This window comes from Geotrypetes seraphini, chromosome 2 (genome assembly GCF_902459505.1).
Source record: "Geotrypetes seraphini chromosome 2, aGeoSer1.1, whole genome shotgun sequence".
In the NCBI taxonomy this organism is placed as follows: Eukaryota; Metazoa; Chordata; class Amphibia; order Gymnophiona; family Dermophiidae; genus Geotrypetes; species Geotrypetes seraphini.
Genome location: NC_047085.1, coordinates 527,847,390 through 527,868,924, shown reverse-complemented (window position 1 = coordinate 527,868,924; position 21,535 = coordinate 527,847,390). Strand labels below are relative to the sequence as shown.

At 45.3% G+C, this 21,535-nt stretch overlaps 1 protein-coding gene across 2 annotated transcripts in view; it reads right to left on the bottom strand.

The window, feature by feature from the left end:
* The window catches only part of AGAP3 (ArfGAP with GTPase domain, ankyrin repeat and PH domain 3), a 597,692-nt gene that overhangs the window by 274,760 nt on the left and 301,397 nt on the right, over positions 1 to 21,535 (bottom strand). For both annotated transcript variants that reach the window (XM_033932747.1, XM_033932746.1), the window contains exon 10: positions 2,172 to 2,276. In XM_033932747.1, the coding sequence (XP_033788638.1) occupies positions 2,172 to 2,276 (105 nt within the window). The remainder of the gene's footprint in view (positions 1 to 2,171; positions 2,277 to 21,535) is intronic.

The following is a 21,535-nucleotide window of genomic DNA, read 5'->3' as shown; positions in this document are numbered from 1 at the left end:
ATTATGAGCATAATCCATTCCAGGAGCATGCTCGTAACCCAAAATGCTCATTTATCAAAGCGAGTTTCCCCACAGAAAATAATGGAAACTCGCTTTGATACATTCCCACCCCCGATAACCGGCAACGTTTCCCCCCCCCCCCCGCTCGCAAAGGCCCCCTTGCTCCAACTGGCACCCCCCCCCACGCAAACTGCCCCCCCCCCCCGCCCGAACAACTTAAACTTCCCTCCCCCCATCTAGCGCAGGCACAGATCGTGTGCCTAGAAGATCTTCCGGCTTCTGGCTTCTGCCTGCCTGCCTTGAGCATGCATCTGCGCATGCTCAAGGACTTCTAATTCTTTCTCTCGCTGAGAATCTCGGCGAGAGGGAGAATTAGAAGCCCTTGAGCATGCGCAGATGCATGCTCAAGGCAGGAAGGCAGAAGCCGGAAGCCAGAAGATCTTCTAGGCACACCATCTGTGCCTGCGCTAGACAGGGGAGGGGGGGAGGGTGTAAGTTTAAGTTGTTTGGGCGGGGGGGCCGGTTCACACAGGGGGGGGGGGTGCCGGTTGAAGCGAGGGGGCCTTTGCGAGCGGGGGGGAGCGATGCCGGTTTTCAGGGGGGGGTGCTCGCAAATCGAGTCAACACTCGGTTTGCGAGTCAAAAGAATGCTGAGTGTTTTGCTCGTCTTGCAAAACACTCGCAAACCGGGTCACTCGCAAACCGAGGTTTGACTGTATCTTGCTGAGTCCATCTGATGTGTTTTCTTGCAAAAACAAGTTTGTAGAGGCAGAAAAAAGTTTTTCATTTAGCCTTCGGTTCTGATATTCCTTAGAAAGACCATATATATTAACAAGAGACTTCCTTTGTATAATGATGGTCACATGGACACCTTTTTTTTTGTTTGTTTGTTTGTTTTGTTATTTTCTTTCTTTCTTTTTTGTGTGATTGAATAGGTCTTTCCTGTATTTTATGGAATTCTTTTCTTTTTTCCATGCATTTCATTTTAATTATTAGCCACTGAGAACTGTTGTAAGCTTCGGCAAGGTATCAAATTTTAAAAAACATAAACATCTGGAAAATCCAAGATGGCTACCCTGGGAGCAATTTTACTAATAAAACTGCCCAGGGAAAACTACAACTATCCCTAAAACATGGCAATTTTAGTATTTGGGGAGGGGAGTCCTGGGACTAACTTCCAAACAATGTAAAATCCCAATTTGAAGACCCTCCCCCCCAAAAAAAAAATTTGATCTCACAGACTGTCACTGTGCCATGCTGTGTGCTGGGAGATGCAAGATGAAAGCTGAAACAGCTTACAGGGAGATCCTCTGCCTCAACAAGTCTTTGGAACCTGGACTAACATTTTCTGCCTCTCAGGCCCAACACTCCGGTCGGATACCACCATCTCACCTGGAAACGTCGCACATGCAAACGGGTGGAGGAACACAGTCGGCCTCAATCCTGGATACAGTGCCATGGAGCCACGCACTCTGCACTCTAGCGGATGAACCTGGGGTGAGCAACACCCCCAAGGGAACGATCCCTGTGAATGCAGGCTGTCCAGGTGGGAGCACTGCAAAGCAGCCAACACCAGTAAAGTCTACGATCTCCTTCAGCCAGAGCTGTCCCCGCAGGGAACCTCTGCAGCATGAAAACACAAATCCGTGCAAATATTGAAGTTACAGAAAAAAATAATCACAAGCAAAAAAGAATAGCTCCTATTGTCTCGCTTGTAGGAAGAGAAGTGAAAGTCAGAGAGCAGTCCTGAGGTAAGAGGGGAAGGTCAAAAATATGTTAATGAAGCTTCCTACAAGAGATATCACGAGATGAGATTGACTACCCATTTGTCCAGGAACAGAGTGGGATTGTAGAAGACCTGCAGGAATAGTCTTGAATGGACGATGATGAAAGTGTGGCCTAATATGCAGCCAGTCTCCTCTTATGGCAATCAGCAGAACGAAGCAGGAGAAGGAAAGCTCTGCATCAGTGTCCTAAAGGACAAGGAGGCAAGCATGCAAGCAGCTGCTACTTCTCAGTTCTTATGCAGAATTCTGCACTTGCAAGAGAATTGTGCAGCAGAGATGATTTACCCTGGTAGAAAAGTTTGGCAGTGAAAAATAGGTACATATTGAGAAGAGGTCAAGCGATATTAGGATGTACAGGATGCCAAACAGCAAAATGAGACTTACATGTAAGCTGGGGTGATAAGTCAGAACTCCATTATCACACAGTGTCACGTATTTCTTCTTCCATTCCTTATTCAGAGATTTGCCACTTCGTTTGAGGAGGATACCCTAGAAAAAGCAAAACTGATAAATGAGAAACTGTAAAATCAAATACCTTTTCACAGGAATGAAAAGCATATTGGTGTCTCTCACACTTCCATTATACAGCCCCAAATGCATTATTAGTCTACTAGTGTTTAATAAGCCCGTTACATTAACGGGTGCTACGGTAGATGTCTCTCCTTGGACGCTGTCTGTCTGTCATTCTTTCTGCCTTTCTGTCTCCCCAGCCCCCTGCCTGCATTTTTCTGTTGCGCCATGCCTGCCTGTCTCTCCGTGGCCCCCTTCTATTCCCCCCTCCCAGAACAAAGCATGATTGCTGTCTGCCCCCCAGCACACCCCTCCCCCAAGTAGCCCCCTTTCCCTCTCCCCCTGTTATGCATGCTTATTCTTACCCTCCCTCCATCCCGGCTTCCTGGTGTCTTCTGGCCCACCAGCACGAACCGCTGCCGTTGCTCCTCTTCAAAGCAGGGATCGCATCAGAGGGAACGTGCTACTGAGGTGGAGAATGGTCTGCAAGGTTTGCTACAGCTGGCCGGCGAACCTCAGCAGGCTGCTTTGAAGAGGAGTAGAAGTGCGGCAGCGGTTGGTGAGTGAGGGCGGGAGGGGGGAGTTGCTGGTGTGTTCCCTGCCTCCATGTTCGAAAATGGAATTCGGCACGGAGGAACACGCCGTCCTAAGAGAGAGTTGTCAAAATGATTTCAAAGATTCATACTATTTCCTCTTTAGGACACATCAACTATCTTCATGACAGAGAACTTCAGTCAATCACTAGATTCAGTTTATGAAGCAGGATGAATATTCTTACTCTTCGATGACTAGCATCTAGAAGCCTGTGGAAGCATCTCACAGCACATCATCCCGCCTGTTGCTGTCTCCTACTTACTGTAAGGTTATCTAGGATGGTTATTGGCATGGAGGTCAAAAGCCGCCACTTGGGATTTCTGGATCATCTGTTTTGGGCGACAGTGAGGCTAAACGGCCGGCCCATCTCAGGTTAAATGAACATAAGTCCCGGATATATACAGGGACTTTAACAGCACCCTTAGTGCCATACTGGCGGGCCAAGAATCATACCATCGATCAAATCAGGTGGCGTATTATAGACACCATCGATAGCCAGGAAGCCGAGGGCAATTTGGAAGCGAAGTTAAACTTTCTTGTACCAACTTAATACAGTAGTACCTCACGGGCTGAATTTGGAACTTGAATGGCAATCCCTCTGGTGAGGTCTCACTGTATCCCCATGCATTCATATTTGATTTAACTTTTCAAAATTTACAGAAGTGTTTACAGTTTACATTAAGTTTTTCCAATGCGATGCTTTACCGGGACTGTGGTTATTTCCGCGCTTCCGGGTTGGCCCGATGACGTCCGTCTCAGCTGGGCTGTAGAATATTTAATGAGCTACAGTACACGCCGCGGCCATCTTAGATTACATTCCGGGTGGCCACGTCGTGAAGAGTAACCTAGTTTTGAGGTAAGCAATTGACTTTTGTCAATGTAGTTTGATGTCATGCGATTTTATATAATATTAAGTATTAAAGTCAGCTTCTTGTCGTAGGGATTGTGCCCTGAGGAAACCTGAACAGGGTGAAACATGTTGGCGTACTCTGGCCCTCTTGGCTAAACCACCCAAGCTAAGTTAAGCACTTTATTTATAATTATTGAAATTATTTATTGAAAACACAAAAAATTTATGAGCAAAATACATCTTATACTAGAAAAGACCAGTGACCCGATGACGATAAGGGGCATAAAGCCAGTTGCCATGAAAGTATATTGAGCTTCTGGTGGCACCTCCGAGGGCCTGTAGAATTTACTTACAAGCACTTTTGATATAGAAGATACTTAGGGGAGGTTTAGACTACACCTTATCCCAAACGGAGCTGTAGTAACATTTTCTTCTATAAGTATTTTCATATTTAAGCCTCATATACGAATTCTAAAAAAAATGGGAGCATATCACTCCTTTCTGCCTGAAACTGTACTGGTTGACGGTGGAGTCTAGAGTGCTGTTCAAGTTTTCATGCATCTGTTACCAAGTAGCTTTTGGTCTGTCCCCAGGTTTCCTACTTTCTCATTTTTCTTGGAGTCATTCTAATAAAAACACACGGACAGCGCAGCTATTTACATATCCTTCTGTAAAATCCTGTCATTACAAGAAGTTCCTTGATAGAACCTTTTCTTTTCAGGCTGCCAAATTGAATACATGGATCGGTAAAATGATGTTAGAAGCTTCTTCTTATTTAGATTTTAGGAAATTGCTAAAGACTCATTTAATAAGCTGATATCTTAATACTTCTCTCTTAACTTAATTTATGTTATTTTATCACTTGCATTTTTATCTTTTTATTCTGCTGCATTATTGAAATGCATGTATAGTTTCCTTGCTGTATTTTACCAGAATATTATTACAGAATTGTATGTATTATTTCTTGTGTTGTGAGCCACTTAGAACCTCCCCGGTATGGCGGCATACAAATAAATTATTATTATTAATTGAATGAGTCAGCACAAAAAGATGATCAGGGAAGCAAAACTCATGAGTGACCTCCCATCCATGCAGGAGAACCCTGCATACATATAGAAGGTACAACAGGCGGTCCTGAGTTGAAGAACATCTCGGCAGAAAGGCAAGCAAACACACTGCCCGAGCAACATGAAAAGCCGAAACAATGGCCTAGAGGCCCTAGAGCATCAAATCCAACAGAGAAGCATCTGAGAGAATGCTAAAGGGAGCATAGATAAAGATGGACAGCACCAGGTCCGAGGCAGGGATGGGATGGAGAACCAGCCATCTGACATGATGAACCACCTGCAAGAATTGAGCAACATCAGGATGAGCCGCCAAAGAGGACCAACTTTCTCAGGATCTAAGAAAGAGAGCCCGGCTACCGGAAGGCACCGGAAGGCCAGTATCTTTTCCACGGGAATAAAGGCAAGCATCAGCGAGATTGGAGCTGAATATAGATCCACCTGGTCTTAGACGCACCAATATTGGAAGACCTTCCACACCGTAGCATACGCCGACCCCCTGGACAACTTCTTAAGACTTTAGAAGAGTTTTAGTAAAGGCAGAACATCTCTTATGCCCAAAAGTTGTGTGCTCAAGAGCCATGCAGGAAGAGCAAAAGCCCTGGAACTGGTATGGTAATTGGACCCTATGAGAAAGGGTCTGAAAAAGCGCTCACACCTGCACAAACTAGCTGAAGCCACCTGCATAATGGGGCTAAGAAAAACCAAAATCCTCTGAAGGACACTTTCGACCAACGGCCCAGGAGTAAAAACGAACAGGAGAAAACTCCTGCTGCCAGAACTACCCCAGCACATCGAGCCATCAACTTCTGGGCTTGAAACTTCGACGGAAGAAGTAAAGCACCTTCCCATATTATGAAGTGGCCATTAGAATGGCACAGGGACTCCCTAAGCGCTCCACAATCATCTGAAATGCCTGTGGATATCGGATCCACTCGCCTGCTGAGGAGGTCTGCTTGCACATTGTCCACTCTCACCACATGCGCTGCAGTCAGCGCCAGTAGAAGACGTTCCACCCAAGTAAAAAAATGCGGGCTTCCTGAGCAAGAGGAGTGCTCTTGGTCCCTCCCTGGCGATTGACATAGGCTACTGCCACCGCATAGTCGGAGAAGACCTTGACCACTCGATCCTCTGGAGTCTTCTGCAAACTCATCTGAGCCAAACATATAGCCCTGAGTTCCACCGGGCAGATGAACCACTTTCTCTGTGAGGGTGTCCAATCCCTGAACAGGACAACGATTGCAATGAGCACCCCAGCCCCAAAGGCTGGCACCTACCATCATCATAATCCACGAGACAATGAGTTGCAGTACGCCCTTGCAGAGGGATTGTGGGTGAATTCACCAGTCCATGCTTGCCCAAGCCTCTAAAAGCCACGGCAGACAAATCTGCAAGGCATCCCGGTATGGCGAGAAAGTAATGCATGTTGAAGAGGACGCATGTGGGCCCTTCCCCAAGAAATCACATTCAGTGTGGCAACCATGGAGCCTAGAACTTGAAAATAATCCCACGTCAAAGGAGCCGGCCGCTCCAAAAGTACAGAAATCTGGGCAGTTTCTGTCTGCGAGTCTTGGACAGTTAGGCACAGCCCTTAACTGTATCGAAGAGGACTCCCAAGATCGCCAATGGCTGTGTGGGCTGCAGATGACTCTTTGTGAGGATGACAATCCAGCCCAAGTCCTCTTGCATCTGAAGCACCTGCTCCACTGTGCAATGTCCCTCAGCCAACAAGGGAGCTCTAATCAACCAGTCGTCTAGATCAGTGTTTCTCAACCTTTTCAAGCCAAGTACCTCCTAAGCCTAATAAATACCAACCAAGTACCCTGCCAAGCTTTTCTTCCTCTCTCCTCCACCCCTATTGGCAACATTTCTTCCTCTCTCATCCCCCGAATCATGTGCAGCATTTTTCACCCCTGCCCACTAGCCCCATGCCTATTTCTCCTTCTATCACCCCTCTCCAGCAGAATGCCACATTCCTTCCCCTTGCATCCCCTTCAATCTGTCCTCCCCACTACCATATCCAGCATTTCTCCCTCTCATTCTTCTATTCCCCATGCATCTCTACCTCACTCCTCTCACTCTATGCCCAATTTTCCTTTTCCCATATGCACCATCTCTCACTCACACACTCATGTCCATCAATTCTCCCTTTCTATTGCCAAACTAAACTAAAATAAACCTTAAGCTTAAATACCACTTCTCTATAAATATGGAGCTCGACACGGTTTACAAAAATTAAAAGGGAAGTAAAGTGGGAGCTGGTGGTAGGGGGAAGCCAAAATTTTTCATTTTTGAAAATAGCCATGTTTTCAGGTATAGAGCAAGCCTGGTCTTTATTCAAGGACATGGTAAGCGAGGCGCAAAATTGGTATATCCCCAGATTCAGAAAAGGGTGCAAAAAGAGCAAAACAAAAGACCCAGCATGGATAACTAAAGAAGTGAAGAAAGCGATAGGGGATAAGAAGAATTAATTCAAGAAATGGAAAAAGGGCAAAACCGAGGAGAACTGGAATGAACACAGCAAGTATCAAAAAGAATGTCACCTCGTGGTTAGAAAAGCAAAAAGAGAATATGAAGAGAGGCTAGCCAGGGAAGCACGAAATTTCAAATCGTTCTTCAGATAGATTAAATGGAAGCAGCCGGCTAGGGAGGAAGTGGGACCGCTGGATGATGGAGATAGGAAGAGAGTGGTGAAGGAGGAGAAAGAAGTGGCGGAAAGACTAAACATGTTATTTTCGTCAGTATTTACAAAAGAAGATACATCCAACATACCGGAACCTGAACAAATCTTCAAAGAAGACCAAGCAGAGAAATTAACATCCATGGAAGTAAGCCTTGAGGATGTACACAGGCAGATAGAAAAATTAAAATCCGACATCGTCGGGCCTGGACGGAATCCACCCTAGAGTACTGAAAGAACTAAAGGAGGAAATAGCGGAACTACTACAGCAGGTTTGTAATCTATCCCTGAAAACAGGTGTGATCCAGGAGGATTGGAAGATAGCCAATGTTACGCCCATCTTTAAAAAAGGATCGAGAGGTGACCCGGGGAACTACAGACCGGTAAGTCTGACCTCGGTTCTGGGGAAAATGGCGGAAGCGCTGATAAAAGATAGCATCGAGGAGCATCTAGAGAGGCATAAACTTATGATAACCAGCCTACATGGCTTCTGCAAGGGAAGATCGTGCCTGACGAACTTATTGCACTTCTTCAAAGGAATTAACAAACGGAAGGACAAAGGGGACCCCATAGACATTGTATACTTAGACTTCTAAAAAGCCTTTGACAAGGTACCCCATGAACGCCTACTTTGGAAACTAAAGAACCATGGGGTGGAAGGAGACATACACAGATGGATCAGGAATTGGTTGGAAGGCAGAAAGCAGAGGGTAGGAGTGAAGGGCCACTACTTGGACTGGAGGAAGGTCATGAGTGGTGTTCCGCAGGGGTCGGTGCTTGGACCATTGCTATTCAATGTATTTATAAATGATCTAGAAACGGGGACGAAGAGTGAAGTAATAAAATTTGCAGATGACACCAAGCTATTCAATGGGGCTAGGACTAAAGAGGACTGCGAAGATTTTCAAAGAGACCTAAACAAACTAGGGGAGTGGGTGACGAGATGGCAGATGAACTTCAATGTAGAGAAATGTAAAGTCTTACATGTAGGAAACAGAAACCCGAGATACAGCTACACAATGGGAGGGCTGTTATTGAGTGAGAGTTCCCAAGAAAGGGACTTGGGGGTAATAGTGGACATGACAATGAAGCCATCGGCATAATGCGCAGCGGCTGCTAAGAAAGCAAAAAGAATGCTAGGAATAATCAAGAAGGGTATTACAAGCAAAACGAAAGAAGTTATCCTGCCGTTGTATCGGGCGATGGTGCGCCCGCATCTGGAGTACTGCATCCAATATTGGTCACTGTACCTAAAGAAGGATATGGCGATACTCGAGAGGGTTCAGAAAAGAGCGACGCATTTGATAAAAGGTATGGAAAACCTTTCATACGCTGAAAGATTAGAGAGACTGGGGCTTTTATCGCTGGAGAAGCGGAGACTTAGAGGGGATATGATAGAGACTTATAATATCACGAAGGGAATAGAGAAAGTGGAGAGGGACAGATTCTTCAAACTTTCGACAACTACAAGAACGAGAGGGCATTCCGAAAAATTTAAAGGAGATAGATTCAGAACCAATGCTAGGAAGTTCTTCTTCACCCAACGGGTGATGGACACCTGGAACGTGCTTCCAGAGGGAGTGATAGGACAGGGTATGGTACTGGAGTTCAAGAAGAGATTGGACAATTTTCTGAAGGAAAAGGAGATAGAAAGGGTATAGATAGAGGGCTAGTATACAGGGCTAGGACCTGATGGGCCGCCGCGTGAGCAGACAGTATTGGAGTTCAAGAAGGGATTGGACAATTTTCTGAAGGAAAAGGGGATAGAAGGATATAGATAGAGGGCTAGTATACAGGTCCTGGACCTGATGGTCTGCCGCATGAGCGGACTGCTGGGCATGATGGACCTCAGGTCTGACCCAGAGAGGCACGGCTTATGTTCTTATGTTTGGAAAGAGCACAGGTTGAGCAGCTGGGCAGGAAAATTATTCCCAACTCTGTATTTTCGAAGAGATTTCTCTAGTTTTCCAATGTAGGTAATGCTTTTTAGTGAGGAGAAAGATAATTTGAGCTTTTGGATAGATCTGGTGATGTCAGGTCTCTCAGCATTCTAAGTTAGAGGAATTAAAGGGGGAAGAATGCCATGTAGGATCTTAAACGTTAGGCAGACACATTTAAAGTAGACCCTGGAAATTACTGGGAGCCAGTGGAGTTGTAGCAAGAGCAGCGAAACATGGTCAAAAGATCAGCCTAGCTGCAGTATTCTGGATCTGCTGAAGTCTTTGAAGACTTTTCTTAGTCAGACTTAAATAGACCGAGTTGCAGTAGTCCAGCCTCGAAAGAATGATTGATTGAACAAGGACAGTAAAATGTTGTTGGTGGAAACAGGATCTCACTTTCAACATATGGAGGCTAAAAAAGCATTTTTTAACTAGAGAGTTAAGATGATCAGTAAATGAAAGTGTTTGAGTCTATAATGACGCGCAAAACTTGGCTTGAGAATTCAATCTGCTGTGAAGATCCAGAAGACACTGGAATGAACGGAGGTAGCTGGTCTAACTTTGGGCCAAGCCAAAGTAGTTTTGTTTTGGACTCATTTAGCTTCATTTGTACAGTAAGAGCCCAAGATTGAAGTTTCGTTATGCATTCTATAATATTCTTGGTGAGGTTAGTAAGACTCAAATCTATCTTGAGAAGGACGAAGATGTCATCTGCATATGTTTATAGTGTTTCAAAGGGGGAGAGATGAAAAAGCTTCAAGGTGGACATATAGATATTGAAAAGAATAGGGGACAGAGGTGATCCCTGTGTGACTCTGCATAACGGCTTCTAGGGTGATGACCTGGTGCCATTCATATTAACAGTGTATGAGCGAGATCGTAGGAATTTTGAGAACCAGTCTAAGACAGTAGAATCAATACCTATCTCTGAAAGTTGGTAGATCAGAATGTTGTGGTGAACGACGTCAAAGGCCGCAGATAGGTCAAATTGTAATAGAATAGCAAACTTATTAGAAGAGTGTAGTTGCTGAACCTTTGAGATTAATGAGACCAATAGAGATTTGGTACTGTAGTTAAGTCTGAAATCATATTGGCAAGGTAATAGAATGGAAAATCTCTCTAAATATGATGAAAGTTGAGCAGATATGATAGACTCTAACATTTTGGTCAGGAGGGGAATGTTCGCTATGGGTCGGTAGCTAGATGGTGAGGAAGGTCTTTATCAACTTTTTTCAGTAGTGGGGACAGAGCAATGTGGACCATCTCTTCAGAAAATAGATCTGACAGTAAGGCAGAATTTATAAGTCTGGTGAGTGATGAGATAGCCTGAGTGGGAATTTTATAATATAGGTATGAGGGAAATGGATACAAGATGCATTTACAAGATCTTAAATTGTGATACAGTTTTGAAACCTGAGCCTTAGATACAAACTCAAAGGTAGTCCAGGATCTGTCTACTGGGATAGAAGTAGTGTCACTGGGCACCAGAGAGTCGTAAGAAACCAATGATGGAAAAGAGTATCTTATAGTAGTAACCTTGTCATTAAAAAATTTTGCTAGATCATCCACTATTGGGGAAGAAAGATGTATGGATGAATCATTGTTAGAAGTTAAGGAGCGCCAGATGTTAAATAGAGTAAAACTATGATTATGGATCTGGTAATTTTGGCACTATAAAAATTTTTTCTAGCCTCCCTCCAATGTCTGAAGTTAGTGCCCCCATGTGTAGAGTTCATGCCCCCTCCCCCCTGAAGCCGACCCATCCACAGAAACTTCCCACCGTGATCCCTACCTGCCTCCCACCCCCCGCTGAAGCCTCCATCATCGGGATACCTCCCTGCCTCCGTCTGCATGGCCACTGCACCCCCCTCCCTATGAAGCAGACCCATCAACAGAAGCTTCTCATCAGGAATCCTGCCCCCCCCCCCCAACCAGTCATCAGCATGCCCGCTGCACAACCCGCCACCCCAAGATGACCCGGAACCAACAAGCTCCATCCCTCCCCCAGCAGAAACTCCATAGCAGGGACTGGCCATGGCCGTGTGCAGTGGCTAGCCTATAAGACTCCCTCCCCCCTCCAACGTCAATTCTGATGCTGCCTGGCTTGCCCAGGACTTTCTCTTTGATGTCAGAATTGACATCGGGGGGAAGTCTTGTGGGCTGGCCGCTGCACGCGGCCATGGCCAGTCCCTGCTACAGAGTATGTCGGCTCCGGGTCGGCTTTAAGGGTGGAGGGTTGTGCAGCAGGCATGCAGATGGAGGCAGGGAGGCATCCCGATGGCGGCTGCTTCAAAGGAGCAAGGCAGGGATTCCCGGCGAGAGGCAGGAAGAGATTCCTGGTGGTGGCCTGCGTACCCCCTGGGATACACGTACCGCAGGTTGAGAAACACTGGTCTAGATAAGGGTAAACTTACAGACCCATCTTCCTCAGGTAAGCTGCCACCAACGCCATCACCTTGGTGAAGGTCCGAGACGATATCGCCAGCCCAAAGGGCAGGGCCAAAAACTGGTAATGCTGCTCCAGAACATGAAACCACAGAAACTTGTGGTGGCCTGGAAATATGGGAATGTGTAAGTACACCTCCATAAGATCCAGGGAGGCCAGAAATCCCCCCAGCACCACAGCTGCAATGACCAACCTCACAGTCTCCATTCGGAAGCAGGAAATCCTGAGAGCCACAATCACATGCTGAAGATCAAGAATAGGTCTCCAATCTTTTGAGTCTTTCTTTGCACGATAAAATATACAGAGTATCTGCCTGAACCAGACAGGTCGCAGGACATCGGCTCTCTGGCTTGAATATCCAGAAAGTGTTAAACATTAGCCTGGACTCTGAGTGCCTTGTCTGGTCATCCGGACGGAGAATCCACGAACCAATCTGACAGAGCCTGGGCAAATTCCAGCTTGTATCCTGATCAAATAATGCCCATGACCCACTGGTCTGCTGTAATGCACATCAAGGCAGGCATAAACTCAGAGAGCCGGACCCCTATCCGCAGAGGGGCATTTGGCGTACAGGCGTCATTGTGTCTTTCTGGTAGGATGTGCAACGGAAAGTTGTAAACACCTGTAGCCCACATAACAACCTCGGAAGCTCTGGGAAAATCTCTGCGATGTGGAATGTGCATACTGTCTGGAGCAGGGGTGCCCAATACGTCGATCGCGATCGACCAGTAGCTCAGGAAGGCAACGTGAGTCGATCGCTAGACTCGTATTGCCGTCCTGATCTACTGGGCTGATCAGCCTTCCTCTGTGTTCAAACTAGGGCCTTTTAGCTGGGCGGTCCGCCCAGCTGTCAATTGCTGCTGCCGCCGCTGCTGAACATTAAAAAAACCCTGGCTTGGAGATTTCAGCCCGTAGTGAACTAATGCTCCGGGCTCTAAGGTGTGCGTGCCGGCTTCTCTTCTCTTCCCTCCGAAACCGGAAGTTATGTCTGCGGGGGGGGGGGGGAGGGGGGGAGAAGGGAAGCAAGCACGCACATGCTGAGAGCCCTGAAGCAAGCATTCGCTACGGGCTAAGGCGGGAGACAGTTTAGTGAAGCATTTCCTCTTCTTGCTGCCGGGTCCTGCCTATTTTCTGTTTCCGCGAAGGCAAGATCCGGCAGCATTTCCCCCAATAGGTCAATTGCAATGCTGGCCGGCCAAAGCAGGGAGAGCTTGGGGCGTCGTCGGCTTTCGGGCCTGTTATTGGTGGCGGTTTGGGTCCTGGTCCCCGATGGCAGTGGCAGTGGCTTGGGGGAGGGCAGGGAGAAAGAAAGAAAAAGGGCAGGCGGGGAGGCAGAGAGAAAGAAAGGGCAGGGAGAGAGGAAGGAAAAGTTGGGGGAGGGAATGAGGTCTGGAGGAGAGGAAGCATACACGCTAAAAGAAGGGAAGAAAGATTGGATGCACAGTCAGAAGAAGAAAGTGCAACCAGAGACTCATGAAATCATCAGACAAGATAGGAAAAATGATTTTATTTTAAATTTAGTGATGAAAATATGTCTGAATTTATATTTGCTGTCTATATTTTACACTAAGGTCCCCTTTTACTAAAACGCAAGAGGTTTTTAGCGCAGGGAGCCTATGAGCATCGAGAGCAGCGCTGGGCATTCAGCGCAGCTCCCTTCACTAAAAACTGCTATCGTGGTTTAGTAAAAAGTGATGGGGGTATATTTGTCTATTTTTGTATGGTTGTTACTGAGGTGATAGTGCATAGAGTCATCTGCTTTGACCTCTTTGAAAAACCCTGGAATAGGAATGATAATTAACATTTTCTATGCGTACAGTGTGCTTTGTGTTTTTTTTAAATTTTATTGTTGGTAGATCATTTTGACTTGGTCATTTTAAAAGTAGCTCGCAAGCCCAAAAAGTGTGGGCACCCCTGGTCTGGAGCATCTGGAGCCACAAAAATTAGAACGCCCAAAACCCCTGAAGGTTCTGGGTCTACTATCAGGCAGGGTCTTTGGGCGACAGTCCAATACCGAATCCATGAGGACATCCAGGCCCCTTAAAAGACAGCTGACACTTTTGCCAGCACTTTCAGAAGGCCATAAAAGGCATCCAATATATAATCCGTCCCAGCCGTCAGCAGTTGAGGAGGAGACTCCACAGCATCAGTCTCTAGCATGCGCAGCCAAGACAGGCGCGTGCAACAAAAAAACATCGCTACAGCAGCTTTGATGCCCAAATTGGCTGTTTTAAAAAGTTTCTTGAGGACCACATCCACATGACAGTCCTGCATATCTTTCAACACAACTCCCCCTGTCACTGAAAGAGAGGTGTGCTTAGTCACTTGTGCCACCAAGGAATCCACTTGGGCTGCTCTAAAAACTGCCGACACTCATGCACCAGTGGATACAAGTGAGACATAGCTCTAGTACTCTTCAAAGTACCTTCTGGAGAGTCAAACTGCTCAGAGACCATAAAACTCAGATCCGAATGCCAGGGAAAGGTTGCAGAGTGTGAGTGCCCATTACAAAGTCAGGGAGAAGTGGACATAGCCGGCTGAGTCAGTAAGTTCAATTCCTGCAAAGATTCAGCAAGAAGACAAGGCAACGACGCAAACTTAATTAAGCACAGGACAAGGGACCCGCTCTAGAGGGGTTCTTATGGTGTTGGAGGGTGGGATTTTGGGGTACTAATACTGAACAGGGGAATATTTTGTATATGGGGTGTGGCTGTATTGTATGGTACCTGGGGCTTGGAGAATTCATTTTGGGTATTATGATTTGGATATAATGGAATGATGTGGCTTTGTTTTCTGCTGTATTGTTTCATGCCTTGGTGCACGATGTTATATTTCTGTATCAAAACTTTGAATAAAATTTATAGGGAAAAAAATTAAGTGCAGGAAAGCAGGATCATCAGCAGAATCTGGATGCCCCATGTGGGTCTTGGAAGAGCTGCACTGTCAAAGAATGGATCAGAGAGGTCAGGATCAGCATCTGGATCACCCAAATCATGAGCAGGCAGAACAGCAGCCGGATCAGGTAGAAGCCCAAAGGCACCGCGCCACCCAAAAACGTCCTGGGGGGAAGGAGAGTGCTCAGGAGAACTTGCTTTTTCTTTATTTATTTTTTAAACTCTGATTACAAAACCTCATGATTTTAGAGAAGGTATCTGGCTCCTGGGGCATAGTTACTCTTAGAAGACAAATTTGCATGTCTTAGGCTACAGAGGGTCCGCAGCCAGGCTGACTGAAGAACCAGCTGTGCCAAACTCTGAAAGTAATGGAGGCTACCCCGTCAGGCTGGCTGAGCATCTGATTACCTGCTTCTGTAGGGGGGGGGGGAAGCTAAAGCTAAGTCAGTCGCTACAGCCCCCCCCCCAGCTGCACCACATGGCTCAAGGATGCTCTAAAAGTGCTAAATTTGTGCAATCCTAGCATGAATTCACAAGAGTCCATCCCAGCAATTTTCCAGGCAGAAATCAAAGTTTTGAAAAAGCAGGGAGAAGAAGAAAAAGAAAAAAAAACAATTGCTAAAAATTCAAGATGGCCGAGGGCACCAAATTCATGCCAAAAACGCAATATTTTCCACACTTCCCAAAGTCCAAAAACATCGATTTTAGCATTTTTCAGGAGGGGGAACACAGGGGAACATGCAGAAACTCAGAAAACTCCACGTTTTAAACATTCCCTGACATCTCTCACAAGCTGTCAGCTCCTTGTACTCACTGTGACCTGATACACTGGATTCCACCTGCTCACAGTTCTTTCTCAATAGCTGTAGAATAATTTACTGCCACAATTCTGGGAGTGCTGTCAGAAAGCTGATCTTCGGGTTGCCGATCAGACTCCACTGTCTGACTATGCCTCCATCCCAGCGGACCACCGGATGCACACCAGGACTGACGGAGGCGCAAAAAAGCAGCCGGCACACTGCGGAACACCTAAGCGTGACAAACAGTCTGCGCTCGGCCCCTACTTAAAAGAAGGTGAGACTTCTTCAGGGATGGCTCTGAGCTCCAAGGAAAATTATGCAGACTGGCTAACAGGTACCCAAAAAGAGATCGGCCTGTCAGCTACAGATCGAAGTCTGTGAATTCTCAAGCAGGCAGAGCTCCAAAATTGCTTCAAATGCAAAATTAGTCACAAAAAAAGAGACGAGATTACATCAAATTTAAAACAATAAAGTGGGGTGAGTAGAACATACACACAGCTGCAGACATGCTTGCAGAAGGAAAGACTGTAGAGGGCGCTAAACCGATCATTGAAGTACTACAGAGGCAGCGTGAAAAATCCGGAATGGATTCCTTCTACGAGTATGGGGGAAATAACCCTATTGTCTAGAACAGGGGTGTCAAAGTCCTTCCTCGAAGGCCGCAATCCAGTTGGATTTTCAGGATTTCCTCAATGAATATGCATGAGATCTATTTGCATGCACTGCTTTCATTGTATGCTAATAGATCTCATGCATATTCATTGGGGAACCTCGAGGAAGGACTTTGAGACCCCTGGTCTAGAATGTCTCACCTATTGCACTGGAAAGAACATTGAGTTCATGAGAATTACAGGGAGAAGAGATATATCTTTAAATAGCATTGTCCTGAAATTGACGCACGTATAAATTGTAATGTTCCATATTTTGGAAGCTTGGAATTCAAAAGTCGACTCCTGAGGATCTTTTGTCAAGAGCTTTCTGAAAGATGATAGGATAGTGATCTAAAAATTAGGAGTTGAATGGAACAAAATACATACAAATCATTTACTTTTTAAAAATAGATAAATTAGGGGTCATTCCATGAAGTTAGTGAATGGCAAAATTAAAATAAATCAAGAGAAAACAACTTTTCAGTCAACATACAAGTAAGCTCTGGAACAGTTTGGCAGAAGATGTGGTTTAAAAAGGTTTGGGGAGAAAGTCCATAAAGTGTTATTAGCTAGGGAAAGCCACTGCTGGTGATCTGGATGGAAGAGTGATGGACCTTTGGTTTAATTCAGTGCGTCAATTCTTGAGCTTTTATGCCTCTTCACATCTGTGGTCAGTGAAGTCAGGAGGAAGTGATCTTTCTCCCTTGCTGTCCCTATCCATCATAAATGTACTAGCCAGAAATCAGGGCTTTCCGTGGGCCTCACACCTTTTAAAGACATGACTAGCTAATACCATTAAGTAGCTGTAGGCGAGACGTAAGCCTGGCAGGAATGTGTGGGAAGAAGGGGCAGTAAAACGGTTGATTTTATCAATGTCTAATGATTACTCATTGACCTAAGACATTACCTCCAAATGCACAAATGTCAACTTGTACAACAACAAAACTATCATTTTCTTTTTTCGGATTTCAATCTGTGTGTAGGTCTTGGGGAGGGGGGCAAATATAAAATATGACCAAGTACCAGAAGCTATGGTCAGCAGATGAGAAAGCAAGAGTTCACAGGTAAGTCTAGTCCTCAGGGCACTAGTCTTTGACCAGAGGGCTGCTGCGTGAGCGGACTGCTAGGCACGATGGACCACTGGTCTGACCCAGCAGCGACAATTCTTATGTTCTAACAGTGATATGAGATAGTAATAACCTCCAAGTTCATAGGCAGAAGCTAAATCACTCCCTTTCCGAATACTATGGAACTTGCCCTGCAATGTAGGCAGGCTCAGCCTCTCCCTAATGATAACCCTGCAGAGTGACATTCAAATAGATAGATGCACAGATATTCTGAACATTGAAAAACCTGATACTGGAAGTGACTACTGAAACTGGACCCTGCTTCTATTCCTCGGCTGATCTGCTCTGATCTTTCCTCTCTTCTTGCCCACTATTCTAGTCCATGGCTGTATACATTCATGTCAAACCTCTTCTTTTCAGCTCTTTCCTTCCTTTTCGTTGGATCTTCTTGTTGTTGTGTGTTTTTTTCTTGTTGAACACCGTAAAACCATGAACCAATATGCGGTGTAATGAAGCAGGAAGCCTCCATAGCCCCCAAAGGACTAATTTTCTCAAGAAATGTTCCTTCTCTTCACTTTTCTCTTAAGAATTTTAACACCAAACTTAATTGTAAAGTCTAGTGTTGATTGAGAAATGCAAGTGGTAATTTAAATGTAATCTAAAGTCTCAGCATGAGCTCTGAACTGGCTGTGGCTCTGGAAGGAGGATCTGTCCTGGCCCCAAGCATCCTGCAAGCACACAAATGGCGTCCGGGGGGGGGGAGGGGGGCGCGGGCGGAGACCCTTCTTACAAGCTTCCCATTCGGAACGATGCTCCTTTCCCTTGGCAGAAACAAATCAGGAACTTGCGGCTGGATTCTCCCGAAAAGAAGCCTGAGCTGAGGCAGAAGTTCAGCTTCAAAGAGTCATTAAATATGCAATTAGTGTTTATCTCTAAGCACCTAATAATGGCAAAGCAGGAAAAAGCTATACTCTTAACAATTTATCCCAATTAAAATACACCATTCCACTGGCTGCGTCCCCCGCCCAAGAGAAGAGCACTTGACAACAGACAATAGAGTGGGCCTTCAGGCAAAAAATAAACTGCCAGGTGCTCCTTGTAACCTCAGACCGTCTCCCAATCCAAAAAAGCCAGCGTCCCTTTGAGATGCTTCTTGACAGTCCACAATTACAACAGTATCTGCCCATTTAGGACTCCTTTGACTAAGCTGCACTAGCGGTAACGCCTCCATAGAGCTGGCGTTAGTTTTCCGCGTAGCACGGGGGTTAGCGCACCAGAAAAGGAGCCAGTTAGTGAGATGGGCAGAGAAATGGCAGATGAGGTTTAATGTGGAAAAATGCAAAGTAATGCATTTGGGCAGAAAAAACAAGGAGCACAAGTATAGAATGTCAGGTGTAACATTGGGTAAGAGCGAACAAGAAAAGGACTTGGGTGTACTGATAGATAGGACCCTGAAACTGTTGACACAATGTGCGGCAGCGGCAAAGAAAGCAAACAGGATGTTGGGCATGATAAAGAAGAGAATCACGAGTCTCCCTACCTAAAGAAGGATATAAAACTGCTGGAAAGGGTGCAGAGGTGAGCAACGAATCAAGTAAAAGGTATGGAGAACTTGGATTACAAAGAACAATTTAGGAAACTGGGACTGTTCTCCCTTGAGAAGAGGAGACTGCGAGGGGTTCCGATTAAGACTTTCAAAATACTAAAAGGAATTGACAAAATAGAGCAGGAAAAAAAGTTATTTACGATATCAAATGTGACTAGGACAAGAGGTCATGGACTGAAGCTGAGGGGGGACAAGCCCAGGACAAATGCCAGGAAGTTCTGCTTCACACAGCGAGTGGTGGACACCTGGAATGCTCTCCCAGTGGAGGTTATTGCAGAACCCACCGTTCTAGGATTTAAGGGCAAGTTAGATATAAGCTCTATCGCCAGGACAGGTCAGGACAGAAAGGAGGTGGAATAGCCCTATACTATACATAAAAGAAACCATACAATCGACAAGAATAGACACAGCGGAGATGACCAACAAGCTGGAATCGCTATGGGTTAAAATACCGGGTAGAAAGGGACATGAAATAAAAATGGGCCTATACTATCGTCCACCCGGGCAAACCGGAGATATCGATAAAGAAATGGAAGCCGAGATGAAACAAGAATGCAAAAGCGGTTACACAGTTATTATGGGAGACTTCAACTATCCCCGGGATAGACTGGAGTCTTGGAAACTCAAAATGCGCTAGGGAAACAGAATTCCTGGAGGCTACACAAGATTGCTTCATGGAGCAGCTTGTTAGAGAACCGACGAGAGGAAATGCCACTTTGGATCTAATCCTAAATGGGTTAATGGGACCTGCAAAGTTTCAAGTTTCAAGTTTATTAGTTTTTAATATCCCGATCATAAAACAAATATCTGACCGGTTAACAATAAAATTTTTAAACAGAATGGTAAGAACTAATAGATAGTGTATTAGAGAAGTTAGAGAAAACATTTAAAACATATACTGACAAACCTGACTGTGAGGAAGAATAGGGAGGAAGGGGAAAGTTACATAATATAAGAAGAAATGTGATAGAGGGAAAGGATAAAACAAATAGGGTAAGGGTGGCATGGTATAAAAGGTATGCGCTGAAGCAGAGGTTAGTTTGGGAAAAAAAAAAAAAAGAATAAGTAAGCAAAGAGTAGATTAGGAATTATTGAAGGCATCTTGAAATAGGAAAGTTTTGAGATTAATCTTAAATTTTTGTAAATGAGTTTCAGGAAGTGGAAGTAGTGGGACCATTGGGAAACAGTGACCATAACATGATCAAGTTCAAGGTTGAAGCAGGAATACCAAAAGGAAAGAGAACCATGGCAACAACTTTCAACTTCAGAAAAGGAAACTATGAAGCAATGAGGAAAATGGTAAGGAAGAAACTTAGGAACACTTCCAAGAAATGGAGGATGGTAGAACATGCCTGGTCTTTTTTCAAGGCCACGGTGAGCGAGGCGCAAAATCTGTACATCCCCAGATTCAGAAAGGGGAGCAAAAAGAGTCGAATAAAGGACCCGATATGGTTGACTAAAATAGTGAAGGAAGCGATAAGTAATAAGAAAAATTCATTCAGGAGATGGAAAAAGGACAAAACTGAAGGGAACTGGAAAGAGCACAGGAAGTATCAAAAAGAATGTCACCGTGTGGTTCATAAAGCCAAAAGAGAGTATGAAGAGAGGTTAGCCAGGGAGGCTCAAAATTTCAAACCGTTCTTCAGATATGTTAAAGGGAAACAGCCGGTTAGGGAGGAGGTGGGACCGCTGGATGATGGAGACAGAAAGGGAATTGTGAAGGAGGAGAAAGAAATCGCTGAAAAACTTAACATGTTCTTTTCGTCTGTATTTACGAACGAAGACACAACCAACATACCGGAACCTGAGCAATTCTTCAATGGAAATCAAGCAGAAAAATTAACATTCATGGAAGTGAGCCTTGAAGATGCGCGCAGGCAGATAGAGAAACTAAAAATTGACAAATTTCCAGGTCCGGACGGAATCCATCCAAGGGTTGTGAAGGAACTAAAGGAGGAGATAGCAGAACTACTGCAGCAAATATGCAACCTATCCCTGAAAACAGGCGTGATCCCAGAGGATTGGAAGACGGCCAACGTCACGCCCATCTTTAAAAAGGGATCAAGAGATGACCCGGGAAACTACAGACCGGTGAGTCTGACCTCGGTTCCGGGAAAAATGGCGGAAGCACTGATAAAAGAAAACATCGATGATCACTTGGAAAGAAACAAACTTCTGATAACCAGCCAACATGGTTTCTGTAGGGGGTGATCGTGCCTAACTAACTTACTATACTTCTTCGAAGGAATTAACAAACAGATGGACAGAGGTGACCCCCATAGACATCATATACCTTAATTTCCAAAAAGCCTTTGACAAGGTGCCTCATGAACGACTACTCCGGAAACTGAAGAACCATGGGATGGACGGAGAGGTACATAGATGGATCAGAAACTGGTTGGCGGGTAGGAAACAGAGGGTAGGGTTGAAGGGCCACTACTCGGACTGGAGGAGGTTCACGAGTGGTGTTCCGCAGGGCTCGGTGCTCGGGCCGCTATTATTTAATATATTTATAAATGATCTAGAAACAGGGACGAAGTGTGAGATAATAAAATTTGCAGATGACACCAAACTATTTAGGGGAGCTCGGACTAAAGAGGACTGTGAGGAATTGCAAAGAGACTTGAACAAACTAAGGGAATGGGCG